General features: G+C 38.8%; 1 protein-coding gene across 6 annotated transcripts in view; it reads right to left on the reverse strand.

Moving 5' to 3' along the window:
• Positions 1 to 4,739: 4,739 nt before the first annotated feature.
• Positions 4,740 to 19,192, reverse strand: part of SPHKAP (SPHK1 interactor, AKAP domain containing) — a 69,504-nt gene continuing 55,051 nt past the window's right edge. For 3 of the 6 annotated variants that reach the window (XM_057417205.1, XM_057417200.1, XM_057417201.1), the window contains exons 7-12: positions 15,343 to 19,072; positions 11,964 to 12,143; positions 9,969 to 10,055; positions 7,913 to 7,965; positions 7,644 to 7,828; positions 4,740 to 5,186 (exon numbers count right to left, since the gene is read on the reverse strand). In XM_057417205.1, the coding sequence (XP_057273188.1) occupies positions 5,043 to 5,186; positions 7,644 to 7,828; positions 7,913 to 7,965; positions 9,969 to 10,055; positions 11,964 to 12,143; positions 15,343 to 19,072 (4,379 nt within the window). In that variant the 3' untranslated portion in view covers positions 4,740 to 5,042. Of the gene's footprint in view, positions 5,187 to 7,643; positions 8,069 to 9,968; positions 10,056 to 11,963; positions 12,144 to 15,342; positions 19,073 to 19,192 lie in introns of those variants that run through there. The other 3 variants (XM_057417203.1, XR_008973172.1, XM_057417204.1) reach the window with 3 other exon arrangements.

Raw genomic sequence — 19,192 nt, forward strand, 5'->3', positions numbered from 1 at the left:
TTTTCCTCAGTCTTTCAGGCTAGATTATTTACTTTCTTTTGTCTTTTCCTTTATGCTTTTTCTCTCATAGTATGCTAGTGACCCAGTGAATCAAACATCTGAAGTAGATTTTGGCCTTGAGCTCTTGTCCTATTTTTATATGAAATTGTGAGTGACTTGAGGTTTCAGAGACTAAGAGTTGGACTGGGAGGCCATCTGGGTTCTATTTCTGCATTTCCCTGGATGCACTGAGTAAAATTGCTTTTCAGGCTGAGTTATCCAGGTTTCCTGCTCAGATATGAAATACTTTCACATCTGGTGTGATTCATGGCTCACGGCACTGCTGAGAAGTGTTCTGGCTTGGCACCTCATAAGAACTTCAATAGTAATCTAGGTACCATCATATGAATGTTTTGATGTTAGGCTTTCTGCACCTTGGTTTACCCATATGAAGATTTAATATATTATAGAGGTATACATTGGGAGTGCATTGTATAGATATATCACCTTGAAACCATTCTTTGTCTCTGGTAGCAGTTTGATCCTTTTCTCTAGTTCCACTTCAGTCTGCACTATCAAACTAGTGTATGTGCATGCTTTAACTGTATTGTCTGGTGCCTTTTTAATCTTATAAAAACATTTGCCTTGTACATACCTTACAATCTCCAAGAGGTTACTTTAATCGTTGGGTGTTTGGATTGGGATGTGGCTTTCAACATTATCCTGAAATGCTGGCAAACTGGATCCACTGTGACCTCATTGAAAAGGATGACCTCTGGAGACTCCTGAAATGTGCTTTAGTAAGGACTGACTGTAGAAATCATATTTAATGTATTGTTTCTGTCCTTTAGACCTCTGCATCCTTCCATCATATACCTCTATAAATATGGGAGTGTGTTTTTCTGGGAAAGAAGCCCTTAGCCTGTATCATGTGATGTCACCAGGACAGATTTCCATGTAAGCGCACAATATGTAGTTGGACTGTTGATGTATACTTTCCGTATCTCCTGAGATTCAAATTCTTTTCTGAATAAGTGAGGATAATACTCATACTCATTTTTTTAAAAGTGGCATCTTGTGAGAATCTCTCTTTTGCCTCCTTCTGCTGTTAGAATTTGCAGTTCCTGGGTAGTTAGTGAAAGGATATGAAATACGTCCTTGATTATATTTGTTGTCCACCATTATATAGCTTGGTTATATTTTCCAGTTTGCTGCACTTTACTGCCTAAATTTCAGCAGATGCTGGGGGGAGTATCCATCAGTCAGATCTGTCTTCATGGCAAATTGTTTTAATTAGTTTGATAGTCCAGCTGCCTAATTCAACTGTCTGTCCTGAGGAATGTTGTACAGCTGTTAGTTGTTTTCTGAAGGCCTGTTTGATGTGATGAGTGGATCTGAAAAATTGAAATAGTAACATTATGAGTTTGCTTTAACCTTCACTTAAGAATGGTTCTGCCTTGAATTAAAATTATTAAATTGGCTAGTAGGGATGTGCTTTCTTTCTCAGCTGAAATTTCTGTTGTTTATTAAGTAGACCATGTGGGCTCTATATGTCAATGTTTGTTTTTTTGGTTGTTTTTTTTTGCTGTTGTTGGTTTTTGGTTGGGTTTGTTTCCTCTAAGTTTTGAAAGTAAGAGTTCAGGATTCATGGTGACATTCCTATGCTTGTCTGTCACATAGCTCTGCACGAAACTGGAGAAATAGTAAAATTGGCCTCTCCAGAAGTTACCTGCTGAATTTGATAGGATGGCCTGTAAACAGGTGACCATTTTAATCAGACACCAATAAAATGGTTAATTTCCTTAAAGACACTATGAAAGTCTTTGGTGGAACGACAAAATTGAAGCAGGTTATAGTTTTTCAGCTTCTAGTGATCCCACCTTTAAAAGCACCCTGAACAAAGCCAAATTAAAAATGAAGTTTTTAAATACTTATTTTTCAATAGGTAATTTCTCCTGAGTTTGAATTAATGTGTCTGCAAGCCAAATTCTGCTCTTCATTAGGTGTGTGGTAAAGTCAGCTCCAGGGTGGAAGGCACCTTATCCTGAAACCGCCTTGCAGGGTGAGAAGGGGAGTGGGGCAGTTCTGGCTGAGTTAGGTGCTGAGGCAAGCATCTCCGCTGTTCCCAAAGTGGTCTCTGATGGCCAGGATGTCTCACAAGGGGCATGGGGTTTGACTTCTTTGTAAATTGTGGTGCATTAAGTACCTATATGCTCCCACTTGAACTTAGGCACAAGTATTGTAACCTCTCATCTGTGTCAACCCTTTTTATTTGCTTTGCATTGCATGAGGCTTGTGTGAGTTCCATTTGTTGGGTCCTAGTTTGTATTGGGAAAGATAGTGAGTAGCCATTCCCTTTGCACCCTGGTGATATTAACAACCTGCATCATGCTTATGTGTACACAGAGGCTGAACTGTAGATAACTTGCTCTGTGATTTTTCACCTAAAATTGCATGTAGTATGATGTTCTTATTTATGTGTATTTAATTTTGACTTAATTTTTTTTCAGCCTGTTTTAGTGGTGGACAAGTCATGCTCTGATTTACCCAGCTAAGTCTTGGTTTCCTTTTCTGTTTAGAAGTAGAAATAAATTCCCTTATACCTAGGCAGTAAATACCTGTACAAACTTAAACAAGCAGAAGAAACTGCTGAATTTCTGTCTCTGACCCACCTGCCTGCTTTTGCAGGTACTGAAAGCAGCTGGAGAGATTTTTCTATGTTGGGAGTTATTTGAGGGTTAGTTCACAGCAATGAACACGTACTTCCTTTTTATTCTACTGTGATATTTAGACCGCTATGATTTGCCTTGTATCTCTTGAACGAATTGTGGAACCTATGTAAAGCCGTAGCTTTGATGCTGAGGTAAGACATGGAACTTGCCCTGACTTCTTTTGGTCAGGGCCATGGGTCAAGATTTTCATTCAGAAGGAGAGCCTTGAGATGCTACATGGATGGCAGGCAAATGTTATTTGATAAGTCAAAAACCCCATAGTACATGATGAACTTTCTAGGAAGGCAAAGAGAACACATGTTATAACACAAATTTATTTCTGAATAAATTGCAACATTAAGAACTATTGTACAGAGAAACCGCATCACACTGGTACAACTCCGTCGTTATATTTGTGCTTTGTAGGATAAGTAAACATTTATTCTATCACAGAAAAAACTTGTATACTGACACTAACTGTATTTGGTTTAAAAATAAAAACACTTTCTCATTTATTGACTCAAAGCACTGTAAGTCTATAATACTTGGTGCTTTTTATTAACTTTCAGCCTCAGAAATGCTGAGCATTCAGAGTTGCCACTCATGTTAGTGGGAATTACTACCCAGTGACTGCACAGTAGTGTTCAGTGTATGCAATAAAATGACCTTTATCTCACAGTAAAGCAACCTTCACTGTTTTGTGTATGCTGCAGAGTAGATGTAAATTAGTCTTGTTGTTTAATGTTCCACATTAGATTTTGATTCGCTAACAATTTGTGTTTCATGAGTGATGCGATCATGCAAGTTTAGGAATGGTTTTAAAGATAAAATTGAGAATATGGCTCTTTCATAAATTATTTTAAACTATTTTAAAATTTTCAAAAATATTTAGTGCAAAAGGATGTTATTTTTTTTTTCCCATTTTCCCAAGAAATATTACAGAAGCATATACTGTTATATGGAAAAAAATAAAACATCTCTTAAATATTTTACTGGGAAAAGCAGGCATGTTTTCTATTATGCTATTTAGGTAGAGAGAGAGAGGAAAGATAAATATTTTCAAAGAAACAAATAATAGAAGAGCTCTGATGTGATAAATACAATTACCTTTAAATTCAAAACCAATCTCTTTGGCAGAATCAAGAGAATGCATCATTAAGTGCATGATACTAACAGATCATCTCAAGACGATACCACAGATTATTTTATCAAACAGTTATATAAATCTTATAGTAATGTGAACTATCACATATAGTCCAAACACTTATATCCAAACTGAACAAGTATGTCTGCTGAAATTCTAACAATCATTTTGCTTTCTTGGAAGTTACAAAAAATAACACTAAGATTTTTATGAGATGGTACTATATTCAAATATGCATTTTTTTCAACTTGGTAACAATTTATTTGGTAAAATTAAAATAGGATTTTTTCACTGATTTTAACTGATACCTAGCATGTTACATAGTGCTTTAAATAGAAGCATTTCACATAACAATTGTACTATCGTTACTCCCTTTTACCAGGTAGAGACTCTGAGGCACAGAGGTGAAATGACTTGCCCAAGGTCATGAGAGGACATGGTCTGTGGCAGGACAGGGCTTAGAAACCTGCTGCCTTGGCTCACAGAGCTGTGTTCAGAGACATACTATGCCTAGCTATGCTGAACTGCACTGCGTCCAACTGAAAAGGAGACAGTTTTTTTAAGGGTGGAAACTGAGAGTCTAGATTTTATTTCCTTGAGAAGAAGACAGGAATTGGGAATGGTTATGGAAGAGAATCACATGGAAAGAAACTAAAATGTGCTTTCAGCAGCTTTTTATTGTGTTGACTAATGGCAAGTTAAGTGTTCAAAAGTTTTTACCCCTTAGATTATAGGGATAAAAAAAAGAATTATTTATCTAGGGATATGTGCATCTCTAGGCATCTTGGAACACACTCTGGTTCTAATAGTTAAGCTGTAAAAATATTGGCAATTAAAAACTGAATGTTTGTGTACTATCCCATTTTGGCTGATCGATTTAAACCAACTGATGAAAGTGGAACACATTAGACATTTAATTAAGCCTTTACTGTATATTCCATTAATTCAGAATACTAAAATAATCCATCCCCTTCTGGTACAGTACACCCTATAACACAATATGTCACGAGCCCCTCATGATACAGAAAGATACAATACACCTTGGTTTCACTTAGCTTCTTCAGTTCTGGAACAGCCATGTGCTGTTTCTCTAGAGTTTGTATATTTTTGCTCATTTTATTCAGTGGCATTCAGAAATCAGAGCATTACACAAACCACTGCTTATTTAAACTGGAATAAAACAAAAATGCTGAACAGGTTGAACTTTCTTAACCCAGTTCGAGAAGCCAATCAAACAGGCTTGGTGTCACCACTTGGCCTTCCTCACTGAGCTTGCAGTACTGCACCACGGCATGAAAGATATCCCCCACTTTCCAGGACTTCCGTTGAACTAATTGCACAACATCTGAAAACTAATAAAAAAACAAAACAAAACACACTCAGGATTTGCTTAATGCTTTGCTAATGTTTTGTGAAATTAATACACAAACCATCCTTTGAAAATGCACCGCTGTGAGTGGGAGTGGGCACAGTTCATTACACAGTAACATACAGTTTCTTTCTATTTATAAAATTTCATTGCTGAAGTTCTATAGCTCCCCAAAGACTGCCACATCTCAATGTTTTCTAGATGAGCTGCAATTATTTCTTATTTATTGCAATGAAATTAAGAACAGTGAAAGTGAGCTTGGTAAAGGATCACAACTTTCCTTGTTACCAACAACTCACTATGAAAAGAATGGAAGTGTGACTATCCAGTCTGAAGAATTAAAAAAAAACCAAAAAAAACAAAAAATCCCACTTCTTTACCATTTGCTAATTTTAATTTGTATTTAATTTTCTGGATTTCCACATACCCATCCAATAGTGTATTAAATATTCACATAGTACTGGTGAGAGGAAATTCTAGGTAAACTTCTGTGACAAGAAGACATTTGCTACAATTGTGGTTGAATCACAGAAAGTACCTGTATTTGATTTTTAACTTCCAGATCAATCAGAGATTAAATATATATTCTTATGCAGCTGCAAAAAAATTCTGAATTTTGTCCACTTTATACTTAAGCAAGGGCTTCACAGTGTCATACATCTGGTCCCATTTTTTTTTCTGAAGCACATAAATGAAAATCAAAGCTTTTAATTTCTTTGAAATTCACACTCAATATCTAATTGGCTTGATCCTTCTGTGATTCCAGTTTTAAACCGCACAAGAAAATATTGTGTCTCTAGTTAGTGTAGCTGTTTGCTATTTACATACTGAAGCCTAAACTTTTAATATGTATTTTAATGATATTTAATAGGCACGTGACTTCCAAAAGCACTGTTGTAGGCAGGATGTGCTTCATTATTCTCTAGTGTATTTCTGCAATTGAATTAGCTGTTTGCCAAAGCACATGGGTAAAGCTGACAGCTGTTTCTTTAATTAGATGCAATTTGGACTGTTGCTGCTGAATGCATTTTAAATTATGTTTATGATTCCCAAATGCATGTACTCAAGAAAATCAAACAATATCTCTGCTACTCAAAATGATCTTCCCATAAGAGACCAAAATAGTGATTTGTAATACTTTTTTTTAATTTTATTAATTGCTTGGAATTCTAAGACACTTTTTGAAAGCCCAAAGCTTGAGCTATTCTTACTGACCTTGGAAATGGGGCTGTTCTGGTTATTCCTGAAATACTGTGGGTGTCATTTGGGGTTATCCACAATGGAGCACTTAATGAATCATTCAGGAATAGGAACAGTCTGCACTTCTTGTTACCATTTTGGACTTCAGTGTTGCTCTTGTTGCCCTGGCTTGGACTAATACCTCAGAGATTTCTTGGTTCTAGTAGGCTGTGTCTGTCTGCCTCTCTCTGGAATCAGACGTCTGCTTTCAAAATGGCAGAGGCTGAGCTACGCATGAGTAGGAGCAAAAGGATACTGGCACACATAATACTTTATTATTAAGCCAGGGGAGGTACTTCATAATTTTCATACAATGATGCAAAATATTTTAATTTTCAGCCAAATTTTCCAAGTAATAGATGTGATTGCAAATACAGCTCCACTGGAAACACTGGCTGGTCACTGCCTGAGCTAAAACTGTCTCTCAGGGTAGTGGATACTACAAGGATATGCGTACACAGCTAAGTCCATCCTACCTATTCTCTGAACTTTCCATCAGCTCTGGTGCAGAAGCCTCATAATCTCGTTATTTTAGACAGTGGACCTGAGCTAACACAAGTTAGCTTTCTGTATTTTGCAGTTAGCCTCTTCTGTACATTTGTGCAGTGGGTCCATTCCCTGGTGACAAGCAATCCTTTTCTATGAGCCCAAAGTGACTATAAAGCCAGTGCCTTTGGCCACAGGCCCCTGCGATGCCTTGCCGTATCCCCAGCTGTAACAATCTAAGGACTGCCAGGCAGAAGTTCAGACCTGCCTGAGGCTGCCCTAATCCGTGTTGCAGGCAAGGCAGAACCTTGCCCACACGCTAGTGATTTTTAAGCTGCATGCTCAAACTCTGCGTAAGCCATCTGCAACTCTTCAAGTGCAGCCACATAAAGGGCTCTCTGTTAATTCTGACTTGGGTGTTGATACTTAACACCACTGAAAAAATGAACAGATTCATCAAAGCATGTTAGAGAGGCTTTGGAGAAGGTCTCATGGCGCTACTATTTCTTGTGCCATTAACAATCTACTAGTTTACATACCTTCAATTCTGACACATTTAATCCATTCTTCCCCTTCTGTAATAGACAATAGAATTGCCATCTTGCTGTAATGAAGATGTTTTTGCATCTCCCATTAAGCTTACTAACTTCAAGAAGTCATAGTAACTATTGTGATCAAAATGAATTAATAGCATGCCCACTTCTGTAAATACTACCTTTTCAATTCTGTTTTCCTGAGATTTCTTAAAATAGATGGTTGGAATTCCAAGTTCAGAAGCGGCTATCCACTGCAGGGTGGCTCGCAGCTCCGCATCGGGGCACTCTGGTTCCAGATCAAAGTTTATCACCAGTAGGTCCTTTTGACAATTAGCTGTTCCCACTGAAAGCCCAGAAGTACTTTCTGGAAAAATAATCCCAGCAGTTACTGTGCAATTACTCATGTTAACTTCAGCCTGTATGCTTCAATCGATACGGTTCAACTTACCCTCTGTATTTTCTGTCTGTTCTTTAAGGAAAACCTTTTCTTCTATTAATTCACTTAGAAACAAACAACAACAAAGCTTATTAGTGATATTTAGGAACAGTCTACAACATTGCTTCATGATGGATAAACTTCTCCCTCAATGTAAAACCTAGAAAACTGCAAGAAAAAGGTTACATAGGATGGAATAATGAAATGCTGAATGTATTTATTTTTATCTGTAAATCAGGAAAAGCTAAGGGAATTTCATCATTCTTACTGTAATAGGATAGAGTACTTGTAATGGTTGTGCTGTGTATTATGTTTCACCAGGATCTGCGGATCTTCACATTTTTCATGACAAGTAAATGACACTATGATAAGATACAGCAGACCTCAGAACCTGAGCGGAAATACTGAACTTCCAGTGTCTACATTTTGCAGTGCTATACTCCCTGGCTGAATCCCCTCCAGCTTTGCTCTCTACTTTCATCTTTCATAATTAAACACGATCATAACTATCAATTACTTCAACTACTGCTGTTTTTAAATGTATTTGCTGTTTGGATAAACAAATTCTGTTTACACCTTGTAAAAATTTCCAAAGATCTTAAATTTCTTGTGTACCATCTCTTTCCTAAACTACAGGAAACAAACTCCAGGCATGTAGTCACTGCTTCAGCTTCCATTTCTGAACACAATATCCATGCTTATATATATATAGCAAGGGGCTGCAAATTCGTTATTGCTGCCACAGCTCTTGCATTTGTTTCATCATTTGTGGAGGGATAGCATTTGCAGTACACATTTCCAAACTGTCCCATCCTGCCCTCAATCAGGGGGAATGCTGCAGGTATAAGATTTTGTTTCTAGCATAGGACATTACTCTTTATCGACTTCTTTGCCACCTTCATTCACAAGATTTCAGAATCTCCCCCAAAGCTTCAAAGAATCAAGATTATATATTCTCATGTAGTGGTTACTGCAAGATGTGAGAGGAAAGAATAAAAGGGCAGTATAGTTTGTCATGACTTAGAATCATAGGTGCTTAATTCCCGTCAGGCTTTTTCCAGTTTTCTGTTTGAAAAGCAGATACATTCTGTGCCTTGATTTTGACTTGTGGAAGTACAAGCTTCTCATGCCTATCAGCTAACAGCTGAGAATAGCTCCTGAAAGCTAACGAGGGGAGTCAAAAATGTATCCCTTTGCTCCTCAGAAATTTTAGGGAAAGGAGTCACCTTTAGGAATACGTGCAGGAGGTATCACTGTCTACTGTGAAGTTTGGAATGTTTTAACAAGGTTAATCTACAAGTCGGCAGCTGAGAGAGAATGTACATAACTACAGAAATATGAAAGCCCAGATTTCTTACAAAAAGAAAGAGCCTTTTACAGAAAAAGCAGGGCAGTTGTAGTACAATCTGGTAGCAAGCTGCGAAGATTTTCTGATGTCACTGACTTCACAAAGATCCCATGTTCAATGTTTGATATATGGTTTGTACACTTCTGCAATGACCATGCCCTGACTACATTGTGACATTCACCAGCTGGCAGGTTATACCAGGTTTCAGGGTGCCAGAACCTTTTAAGTAGGTACTTACACATCTCTTGATAAGCTAATTGAATGCTAAGTAGAAACATGCCCAGAAACAATAGGTAAGATGTACTTTGGGCCAAATTATTATTTTTATTTGAAAGAATGCTATCAGATTTTTTCCTTTTATTTTAACAGATTCTTATTTGCTTGACCTTGCTTGCTGTTACAGTAGTTTTGACAATATTTGAAGTTACTGGGAGAAGAAAGTTAACACAATGAGAAACCCATACCACAGAAAACTGTCTTTTAGTCACAGCAGTTGGTGGATCCATGCTCTTTTGAGAGATCTGCCTGGGTTAACTTTCCTGGGTAATCTTTCACTCTCTAGTGTTATCACTCTGCACAGAAACCTTCATGTGCTTTTTCTGAAGCTAACAGCAGGCTCAGCAGCAGGTGCAAAGCAGGGCTTGGCTCATTTTAGATGGTGTAAATGATTTGCAGTTCAAGTTGGACTAAACATCAAATCTCACTTCAGTGACTACTTACTTAATCGTAGGAGAAGATGGCATGTTCTCCTGATAAATTTCCAGGTCCATAATGCCAAGGCTGCTAGTAGTACTGCTGTTACCATTGCTGACAAAGCAAAAGTTTAGATATTAGTGCCAAGCTGCACTGAATATGTTCCCATACGTCTTTTTTGTAATTTACTTATGTACAAAGCAATGTGAAGAGGTGCCCTCTGTTATGCAGAGTTCCACAAAATCCATTCCACTCAGCAAGCGGTTCCCAGAATGAAGCACACTAATCTGCTCAAAATAATGAGGCTTTTATAAAAATAGTTCTAGATAGAGCATGTATCAAGTGATGTTTTAAACTGGAGGAAATAAAAAAAGTGGACTATCTTCTTGTGAATGCCTTATGCAATGAACATTTGGCCTCTTACAAAAAAAGCAGTCTGCGTGAGTCCTTGAAAAGGATTACCAGGTACGGAGATGCCCTGGAAGAACCTGCAGAGATTGAGATACCTCTGAACATGGTGAGTTATAGCAAGGCATTTGGTTGCCCATCATACTACTTACCTATTGGGTGACTCCATGCCTGTAACCAGCAACAGTTTCAGTGTATTGTATCATACCTCAAATACTATCGGGGATCTGATGGAACCCACAGGTACAGTGACAGCCCTTTATGTTTCTGACTACTCTGAAAGACAGATTTTGATTATAGCCAGTGCCCACTGGGACCAGTAACAAGAAAAAGTATTCTCCTTGGCTTTTTCATTAGGATGAAGTATGACATCTGAGAATATTTGGAGAAAGTAGTACCAGTTCGCTTTATAACATCATTATAAAATTGATAGTGAATGTGTATGTAGATATTGTGTTCATCTTGTGAACAGGTTGTGAATTTGCCGGCTGCAAGTGAATTAGCACAAGCCAGTTCTGTGAACAAGTGAACATGAACAGCTTAATTTTTATCAAAAAAACCCCAACAGAACTAATAGTCTTTTTTTCCTTACATTAGAAAGATTGATTAGCTCTTTTCCCCATCAGGTTTTTCTGAGGCAGTGTCAGAATGCCATGCATTCAGACTTGCTGTAGCAATTTCTGTTTAAGTGCAGAGCCAAGAGGCACAATACGTTAGCTCTCTCAGACCAAGAACTTTGTTAAAGGTTGATACTATAATGATGGATGATGAATGTTCACCCACACTGACAGGCAGGTTTTGCTCGCCATTTTTTCAGCTATCCAACAGTGCTCTCTGACAGAGACTTTTTCTTTTCTTTGCTCATTACTATAGTGACTTCCTTCCTTATCATTTTGATACACAAGAGAAAGATGTAAATACTTTACAGTATTTTAAAACCTAATCTAAAAGCATGTTAAGAACTTGCTCAATCTGAAGTCATGAAAGGGCTGAAGTCAAACTAACATCACTTTATACAAACTCTAAGGACTAGATAACATTTGTAAATGCATGTCCTGACTTGAATAGGAACAAAAAGCAGCACACTGTGACGGGAGCTCTGGAATTTATGCCTACCCAAAGAGAACACTGTCATCCTCTGTTAATCTGCTTCCCCGTGCCATCCTAAGCATATCAAGGCTCTGTCTCTGCTCTTCTTGGTGTACAGATAACTGGTGGGAATATTAGTGCCATCAATCTCAGCTAAGGAAATGACAAAATAAACATTGTGCAAATAGCAAATACATCAAAGGAAAGACTGCAACAATTAGCTTGTCCGATGGCCCTTTCACTGTAGGACTGAGGCACTGGAGTGGTGCCAGGAAATTTTCTCTTTGTCTGAATCTAGCTGCTTACACTAAAAAAAAGAAATCCTGCTGAGAACCGGAATGTGGCTAATTTTTCTCTCTTTTTTTTTTCTTTTTTTTTAAGGAGATGAACTCAGTTATTAGGTTTTCTTTACAGTATTCTGAATGAATCTGAAGCTGTTGAACCTCATTCCTGATATGTGGTAGCCAGATCATTGGTCTGCTTGATTAGCTCGTATTTTATACTGAGAACAGACAATATGGGTACCTCAGGGATGGTTCGCTGAGTTGTAAGTAGCTGCTTGTGTCGTCAGGATTGTCCTCATCGTTAGCTAGCTGGGACCAGCTGCCAGTGCTTTCTTCACTGCTGCTGAGGTGGACTGGAAATTCTTCGGCTGTTTTTGTCTCTCCTATGATTTCAGCATCTGGTTTGCTCTGAGGACTGCTGCTGGTAGGGTGATAAGGAAGGCACATTGATAATATAGGCAAACAAAGTGGTACCACCAATCTTCAGGCAATGCTGCTCATTAAAATCAACCAAGCCACAACATTATACAGGTGCAAGGGGTTGGACAGGATTATAATTTATACATAAACTCCAGTTGAGCATATCGTCTGAGATGCTCTTAAAAAAAGATCTTATGACTGCTATAAGCAAACACAAAACATAGTAAACCTTATGCTGAAATACGCATAGAAAAGTTTCAACCTGCACAGAAGAGCTGCTCACTGAACAGGCCTGTTGCTTAGTGCACTTCAGTCATTTCAGTGATTGAAATATTGGTATATGTTAGCACAGTATGAGCATTTCTTGGAAATATATCTTGGCACTAATTCCCTGTCTTACTAATGGGTGAATAGGTTTCTTGACAGGGTTCTCGACAGGGTTTTCTACACTGTTAACATTGCAGATCCAAAAGACGTCTAGAAGTAAAAGTATGAAGGTGGTGGGGGTTGTGAATCACTAATGATTCTTAGGCTTCTGTACTCCTTAGGATCCAACGTTTAGACTGGGGAAGGACGAAGTATTCTTTTTCTAGATAGGTGTGCAGCAGGTAGTCAGAAACCACACTGCATACATAGGTCTAGACTGAGTTTAGAAAATACAGGGTTAAGAGATATTGTGGCTTAATGCTTTACAATTCTGTACATTCCCACAAACACACGAACAAAAAATAAAAACTGTATTTACGGTAACTTTTCAGAGCCAAACTGGACTTTGTGATACTTGCTGTAAGACTTTTGATACGTAGATCGGAAGGTATATTATAATCCAAACTCCCTTTTTTGGATGCTAGGAAAAAAATAGTTATATAACTGCAGCTCCAGAATAGCAGTTAGTACAAAACTGTAGTTTTGTTAAGTTTACTGGATGGTCTGCATTTGCAGCTGTGTGATTGAGACAATATAATGTGTACTGGCAACCCACTTCAGGATCCCTCCAGAGTTCTTACCTTCCAACATTTATTTACAGTAATGGCTGAGGCACCCTGTCTGCAATTGGAGCAAGAGATGACCCCAAAAATTCTACTGCTCCCAAGTAATTAATTTGTTTAAGAATATACTGAGACAATATCATTGAGGATATTTCATTTTGTCCTGCCCTCACTCTAGCTCCAACTGAGAAGTTGCTGCATTAATGCTGGATGATAGAGAGAGAGGCAGCCTCCTGTACGGGGAGAAAAGGGCCTGTTTGCCTGAGGGTCTCTACTCTTCCAGGCAGTCAGCATCTGTCAAATAACTATGCCTGTCATCCCTGAGCCCTCGGGTACAAAACTAGGCATCTGTGGTAACTGAGCAGCCAGGCTGCAGGTGCTACTCAGATTTTTAATCCAGGGCATGTAGTACCTATTGCTTGTTCCAAAATACGAGAAATTTTTGTGGGCGTCGTTACATGGCATTTTGGGTTGTGTTTGATTCATTATGCAATTACATCTCAGACTAGCAATGCTTTGAACTGACAGTTCCCTACTTCTGAACAGTCAGTTGGAACAGTTTCTGTGTAACTGTGACAGGACTGGGTCTGTTGCGCTGCCTGCATACAAGAAACAACTATTTTATTTTCTTTTTTTTTCCTTGCTGAAGACCTTTTCCCAAGGCCTGCACAGCTTTCCCTCCCTTCCCCCTTCTTTTTTTTCTAGTTGCCTGTATGTCTGCTTGATGTTTTGCCTGGAGCCCTATGTGCCTATATCTACACTAGCAAGTAATTTCATGCGGTAGGAGTGGATCAAAACAACTGGTGCTCATGCTATCTATGTTATTTATATATCTTTAGGTTTTTACTTTAGTCTAGACTTGGTCCAGACATCTATGCCACAAGCAGTTCAAATCCCTGTGAAGAAACACTGGAAGCTTTGCCTTCCTGGTAGGGTTATGAGAACATCTGGTACACTCTTGTGCAGCTTCTAGTTGAGAATCCTTTATAAGAAATCTGCATTGCATGTGGCAAAGAAAGCCAATGCATGGAAATGAAGAGAAGCTGATTCAGACCTGCACTGCATTGCTGAACCAAAATACTCATGTAGGTGTAGCCTCTGGTTACTAATTCTGCCCTACCAGTCCTAATGCTTCAAACTTCCCATAGTTGCTTTAGGAACTCTTCATCAAAGGCAGAGGAGAAGCTATTAAAGGGCTCTTAAACTGTGCAAAAATAAAAGTCAAGATTCCAGATATGTACATTTCCAAATGTATCCTACTAAAAGCAATTTCCATTTAAAGGAAGAGAAAGGTTAGTGGGGGACAGCCAGTATGAAAGAACAGTGACATTGTGATAATTGTCCACCTAATGGCTACCATACACACTTCAAGCAGAGCTTTGTCAAAAGCCAAAACAGAGCACTTCCTAGAATAAAATGAGCTGCAAAATGGTTTCTAGCACTAGCATTCACTATGTCAAGCACTCTGAGATAATAGTTGCCGCAGTGATCCAAGTGATTGGCAATTTAGATACCATTAAAGTAACACACATGACCAAGTATAGTTAAAAACAAGCGACGTCTTGAGAGTCTTGCTCTTAACCTCAGCATCCACAGCAATCCTCTACATTTGCATTATGTAGTAAAATGAAATTTTATTATTTTCTCTAAGTTCTACCAGGGAAGTCTTGAACTAACAGAGGAGAGGGGTGTTTTTAATTACTATTTTATTTCTTCCACTAAAGAATTTTTATTACTTGTATCTCCAGACTGTAAACACAAAGACGAACTTCAAGGTCTCAAAAATCTAGTCTTGTTTCCATGTATACAAAGCATTAGTTATATGAACAAGCATAGCAGAGAACTACAGCAGAGGTCAAATTCTGCTGTCTTCTGTCAGTGCTAAATCGACGTTCAAACTTTGTCCATCTTTCCTGTCTTAACTATGTAAGACTTAAACAACTGTAGAGAGAAAACTTACTTGTCTCTGAAGTATTAGATTTGAATCTTGGAAGCACGTTGTCACGTACAATGTAACTTTGCTCCAGAAACTGGCACTGTGATATATGATTGGGTGATTTTTATGCCATGAGAAACCTGTAGGCATAACTTTCTTTCTTTTATTTCTTTGAAAGTGCTTCTCCTCTTATCTTCGTTTATCAAAATGATTTTTACTGGGAAATTAAAACAAACACAAAAGCAATGTGCTGATTTTACTATTTTGTCACTTACCTATTTAGTAGGGAACTGGAAACTGTGTGTTTGCCATCAAAAGCTTCTGGAGGCTTTTCTTTGCTTTGATGCTCCTTTCCAGAAGGGCTACATGAAATGAAGGACTCTGAGCCTTTATCTGGCTCATCTCGTTGATCAGTTTCTATCTGAATTAAAGGCACTTCCCTATGCTGACTTGCAGGGAGGCATCCAGGGTTCTTCATATGCTGTTTTTTCTCATCAAAATTTACTCCATCCCTTTTGGGTTTTGATTGAGTCTGAGTTGTGCTTTGAGGATGTTTGCTTTCCAGCACTCGTTCTTGGCTTGTATAATCAAAAGAATCCTGCTGGACAACAATTAAATTTTTACCACTTTCAACAATATTTGCAGCCAGTCTGTTTGCATATTGTTCCACATGTGGTGGGGAATCACTGTGAAACTGGTCTGCCTCTGCCTCATCTGCTATGATTTTGTTCTTGCGCATTAGAGATTCAATAGAACTTGCCCACGTATCGTGAATCAACATATCTGTTATCTGGTCAGTCTTGCATCTTTGGTACAGGCATGAGTCAGACTTGCAAAGACTGGAGGAAGCCACTGTATTAACTGTCTGTACACTTAAGGAATCTTGGTGATGGTGGGCAAATCCATCTAATGAATTTGCCTTAACTGGGACACTAACTGTTAGTCTAGAACCTGATGATCTGCTGTCAGGCATTGATGATTGCCTAAAGCAAAAAGGTGATCGTACAGAAGGTGATAGCAAACTGCCACACCAGTCTTTTGAATTCCGAGGAGAAGATAAGTTATCTTTATTTTCTTTTTCTATTTCTCTTAGCATATACCTATAAAATTCTTCTGTTATGCTTTCTGTGCTGGACTGTTTGGATGGGCAACTTGGTCTCACATTAAGATGGCCATTTTTCTTGGCTACCTGTTGCAAAGCAGAAGTTAAGATGTTGTTTGCATTTTTTCCTGCATAGTAATCTAGTAGTAAATCAAAACCTCTTCCTTCACTTTCCATCTGGTTCACCATAAATCTTGAAAATTCATCTGTAATGCTTTCACAACTAGATTGCTTTGAGACAGAACTTGTCTGGCTGACAGGTTGGCCAAAGGCGTTCATTAGGCCTAGGGTACTGAAAGAGGCTTTGGAATCTGAGTCCTCCTCAGGTATGCTCTCACAGCTTGAGGCTTTGGCTCGGCTCCATCTTTCACAGTGCAGCCTGTTCCTGGGGTGGTTTGGACCTTGCCAGATGCCATCAACCATGGAGAGCTCAGTGAGGTTCATGATCTTGGCAGCCACTTCATTAGCAAAGATATTGACTGAATCTGGTGTGTCCTCAAGGCTTATAGATTCATCTACTACCCGATTCATCAATCTTTCCTTTAGTTCAGGATGCTCATCTGTTTTTCTTTTGATCTCACTAAGTCTAGGTGCCCTGTTCTTCCGAACAACTGAACCATTACCATGGGTTTCCTTTTTCCTTTTCATGGTTCTGCAAGATAAACTCTGGGTCACCAGATATTCATTACCCCTCTTCCACGCACAGAACCAAGGTTGCTTTCCGTTTGAATTTTCAAGACAAATGGCAGCTATTTCTGTTGCCATAGAGACAACTGTTTCTGCCAATTCTTCTGCAAAATCCGTTATACAATATTTGTCCCTTGAATGTTTCACCTGTAGCACAGGCTGTGAAGGAAGCAAGACATGATTTCCTAATAAAGACAAGCTAACCTGGACATCATTATTTAGCACAGCATTAGACTTATGCTTGGCCTGTTTTTCTACATTCATGACAGTACTGGAAGACAACTGTTCTTGAACACCATGCTTGCATTCATTGTTTGCAAAGGTATTTTCTCTATCTGAAAATGATCTGTAGTCTTTCTTATGATGATTATTATTACTCTGATTTGGGGATTTGTAACAGTCTCGTGTGGTTCTTTTCAGGTATTTTTTCTTGGGAGATGTTTTTGCAACAAGTGCATTATGCCCTGTAGCTCTACTTGTTGGTTCTGAATCTAGTGGAGCAGTTTCCTTGCTATTTACGTCTTTCATATTACTTTTCCTAGTATTTGTGACATTTACAAGATCTTTGCTAGAACTAGTGCTGTAGGATGTACCAAATGTTTTAACAGCAGAGCTATCCATGGGGCTGTGTGAAGTTTCATGTTCTTTTGCTTGTGTTGACCATCCTTCTGCTCTTGTTACTTTCTCTGTCTTTGTCCCCCTGGAAAAGAGAGGAGAACACTCTTCAATTTGTCTTATGTTGTTCATCTTCTTGAAAGTGAAATATACTACGTTAAAAAGCAACTCATTTGCAGTCTCCATGAACATGTCTTGTGTACTTGAGCAGTTTTCTGAACAGGGGTGTAGCTGCCTCCTTTTCCTAGCCTCCTCCATAGAATGTCGTAGAATAATATTGGATAAGTTTTGTGCAAGTTCATCCCTGATTACTTCATTAGTGTGTGGAATCTGTGGTCTTGCTGCTGTTTCAATAATCTTTCCATTTATGGATTCCATAAAATGCCCTACATTTTTGTATATGTTGGGTTTTGTCAAAGTTATTGACGCCTCTTTGAGAAGTGCCTCTGCAATGCTATAATTTAGTTTCTCCATGCTGCTTCCTAAAGCTATGCTGCAATGTAGAGTAATGGCTGCAGAAGTCTGAGCAGCAGACAGAAGTCCGCTCGAAGTAGCAGGGTACTTCTCTTCCTTTGTTTCCCCCAGACCACAAACAGCTACAGCACTTGCTACCTGAGTCATGCCACACAGTGCAGATGGAAATGAATATTCTGTGCCAGCACAGTCAAGTAGCTGTGAAGATGCTGTGTGTTCTTCATTATCAACTGCTCCACTGTTAGGCTGTGTGGCTTCTTGATCCCATCTGAATTTTTCTGCAGCTTGGGGACTAGAAATGGTTCCAATAACACTAGCTGCACAAGCCAGAGCCACTTCCAGTGCACTCTGGCTGTGTCCGTTTGAATGTCCTTCCTCAAAGTAATCTGAAACTTCAGCAGAACTTTCTGATTCAGTCCAGTGACACAGGCTGGGGAAGGCAGACCCTGGCCAGTCAGACATATTCTCAGAACTGTCTGGACTTTGCACTATGACAATCTTTGGAAGTTCATTCCATGATCGGGAAGCAGGTGCGTCTTCCGACTTACAGGAGCTTCCTACGGAGATGCTGACGGCAGCCTCCTCACTAAAAGTGGGTTGAGACTGTGACAGTCTAATGAATGCATCTTGTAGAACAGATTCTGCTAAATTTGTGGCATACTGACCTGTAGTTGCCCGCTCATCCTGTGGGAGAGGATCAGTTTTCCTGATACCTGCACAGTCATCTCCCTCTGTCTTACTGGTGTGTTTTCCTGTTGAGTCACAAAGAGACCCTAGCTCCTCTTTAACCATTTTGGTTAAAGATACATCTTCCAACACCTGTGCTGAATTAGAATTTTCAACCTCACTGGTCAAATTATTAGTACTAAAGGATGAAGTAACTCTTCCAGCTAATTCCTTCTGCCACAGTGTTTCCTGGTCTGCCTTATCTTCAGGTTGTAAGACAGCATCTTCAGGCACAACAGTCACAGCTTCAGAGACTCCAGTAGCTGCATTATCTTCATTAATGCAGTTCCCTTCAAGAATAGATGGCAACCTGGTTTTTCTGTAGTGGCTATTTTCAAATCCCTTTCCTTTACTTTTTTTGACATCTGAGGATGCTTCTGAAACACTTAACTTTTCATGACCTATTAAAAGGAAAACAAGAAATTGGTTTTTGCAGAGTACCCCATAACTTTAAAATGAAAACGGCTGCACAACTCTGTAATGCATTACTGCTCTCTAAAACTACTGCAGAAACATATATC

Source organism: Pezoporus wallicus, unplaced genomic scaffold (assembly GCF_028554395.1).
Source record: "Pezoporus wallicus isolate ANWC-B61680 ecotype Strahan unplaced genomic scaffold, APGP_CSIRO_Pwel_v1 contig_360, whole genome shotgun sequence".
Taxonomy (NCBI): Eukaryota; Metazoa; Chordata; class Aves; order Psittaciformes; family Psittacidae; genus Pezoporus; species Pezoporus wallicus.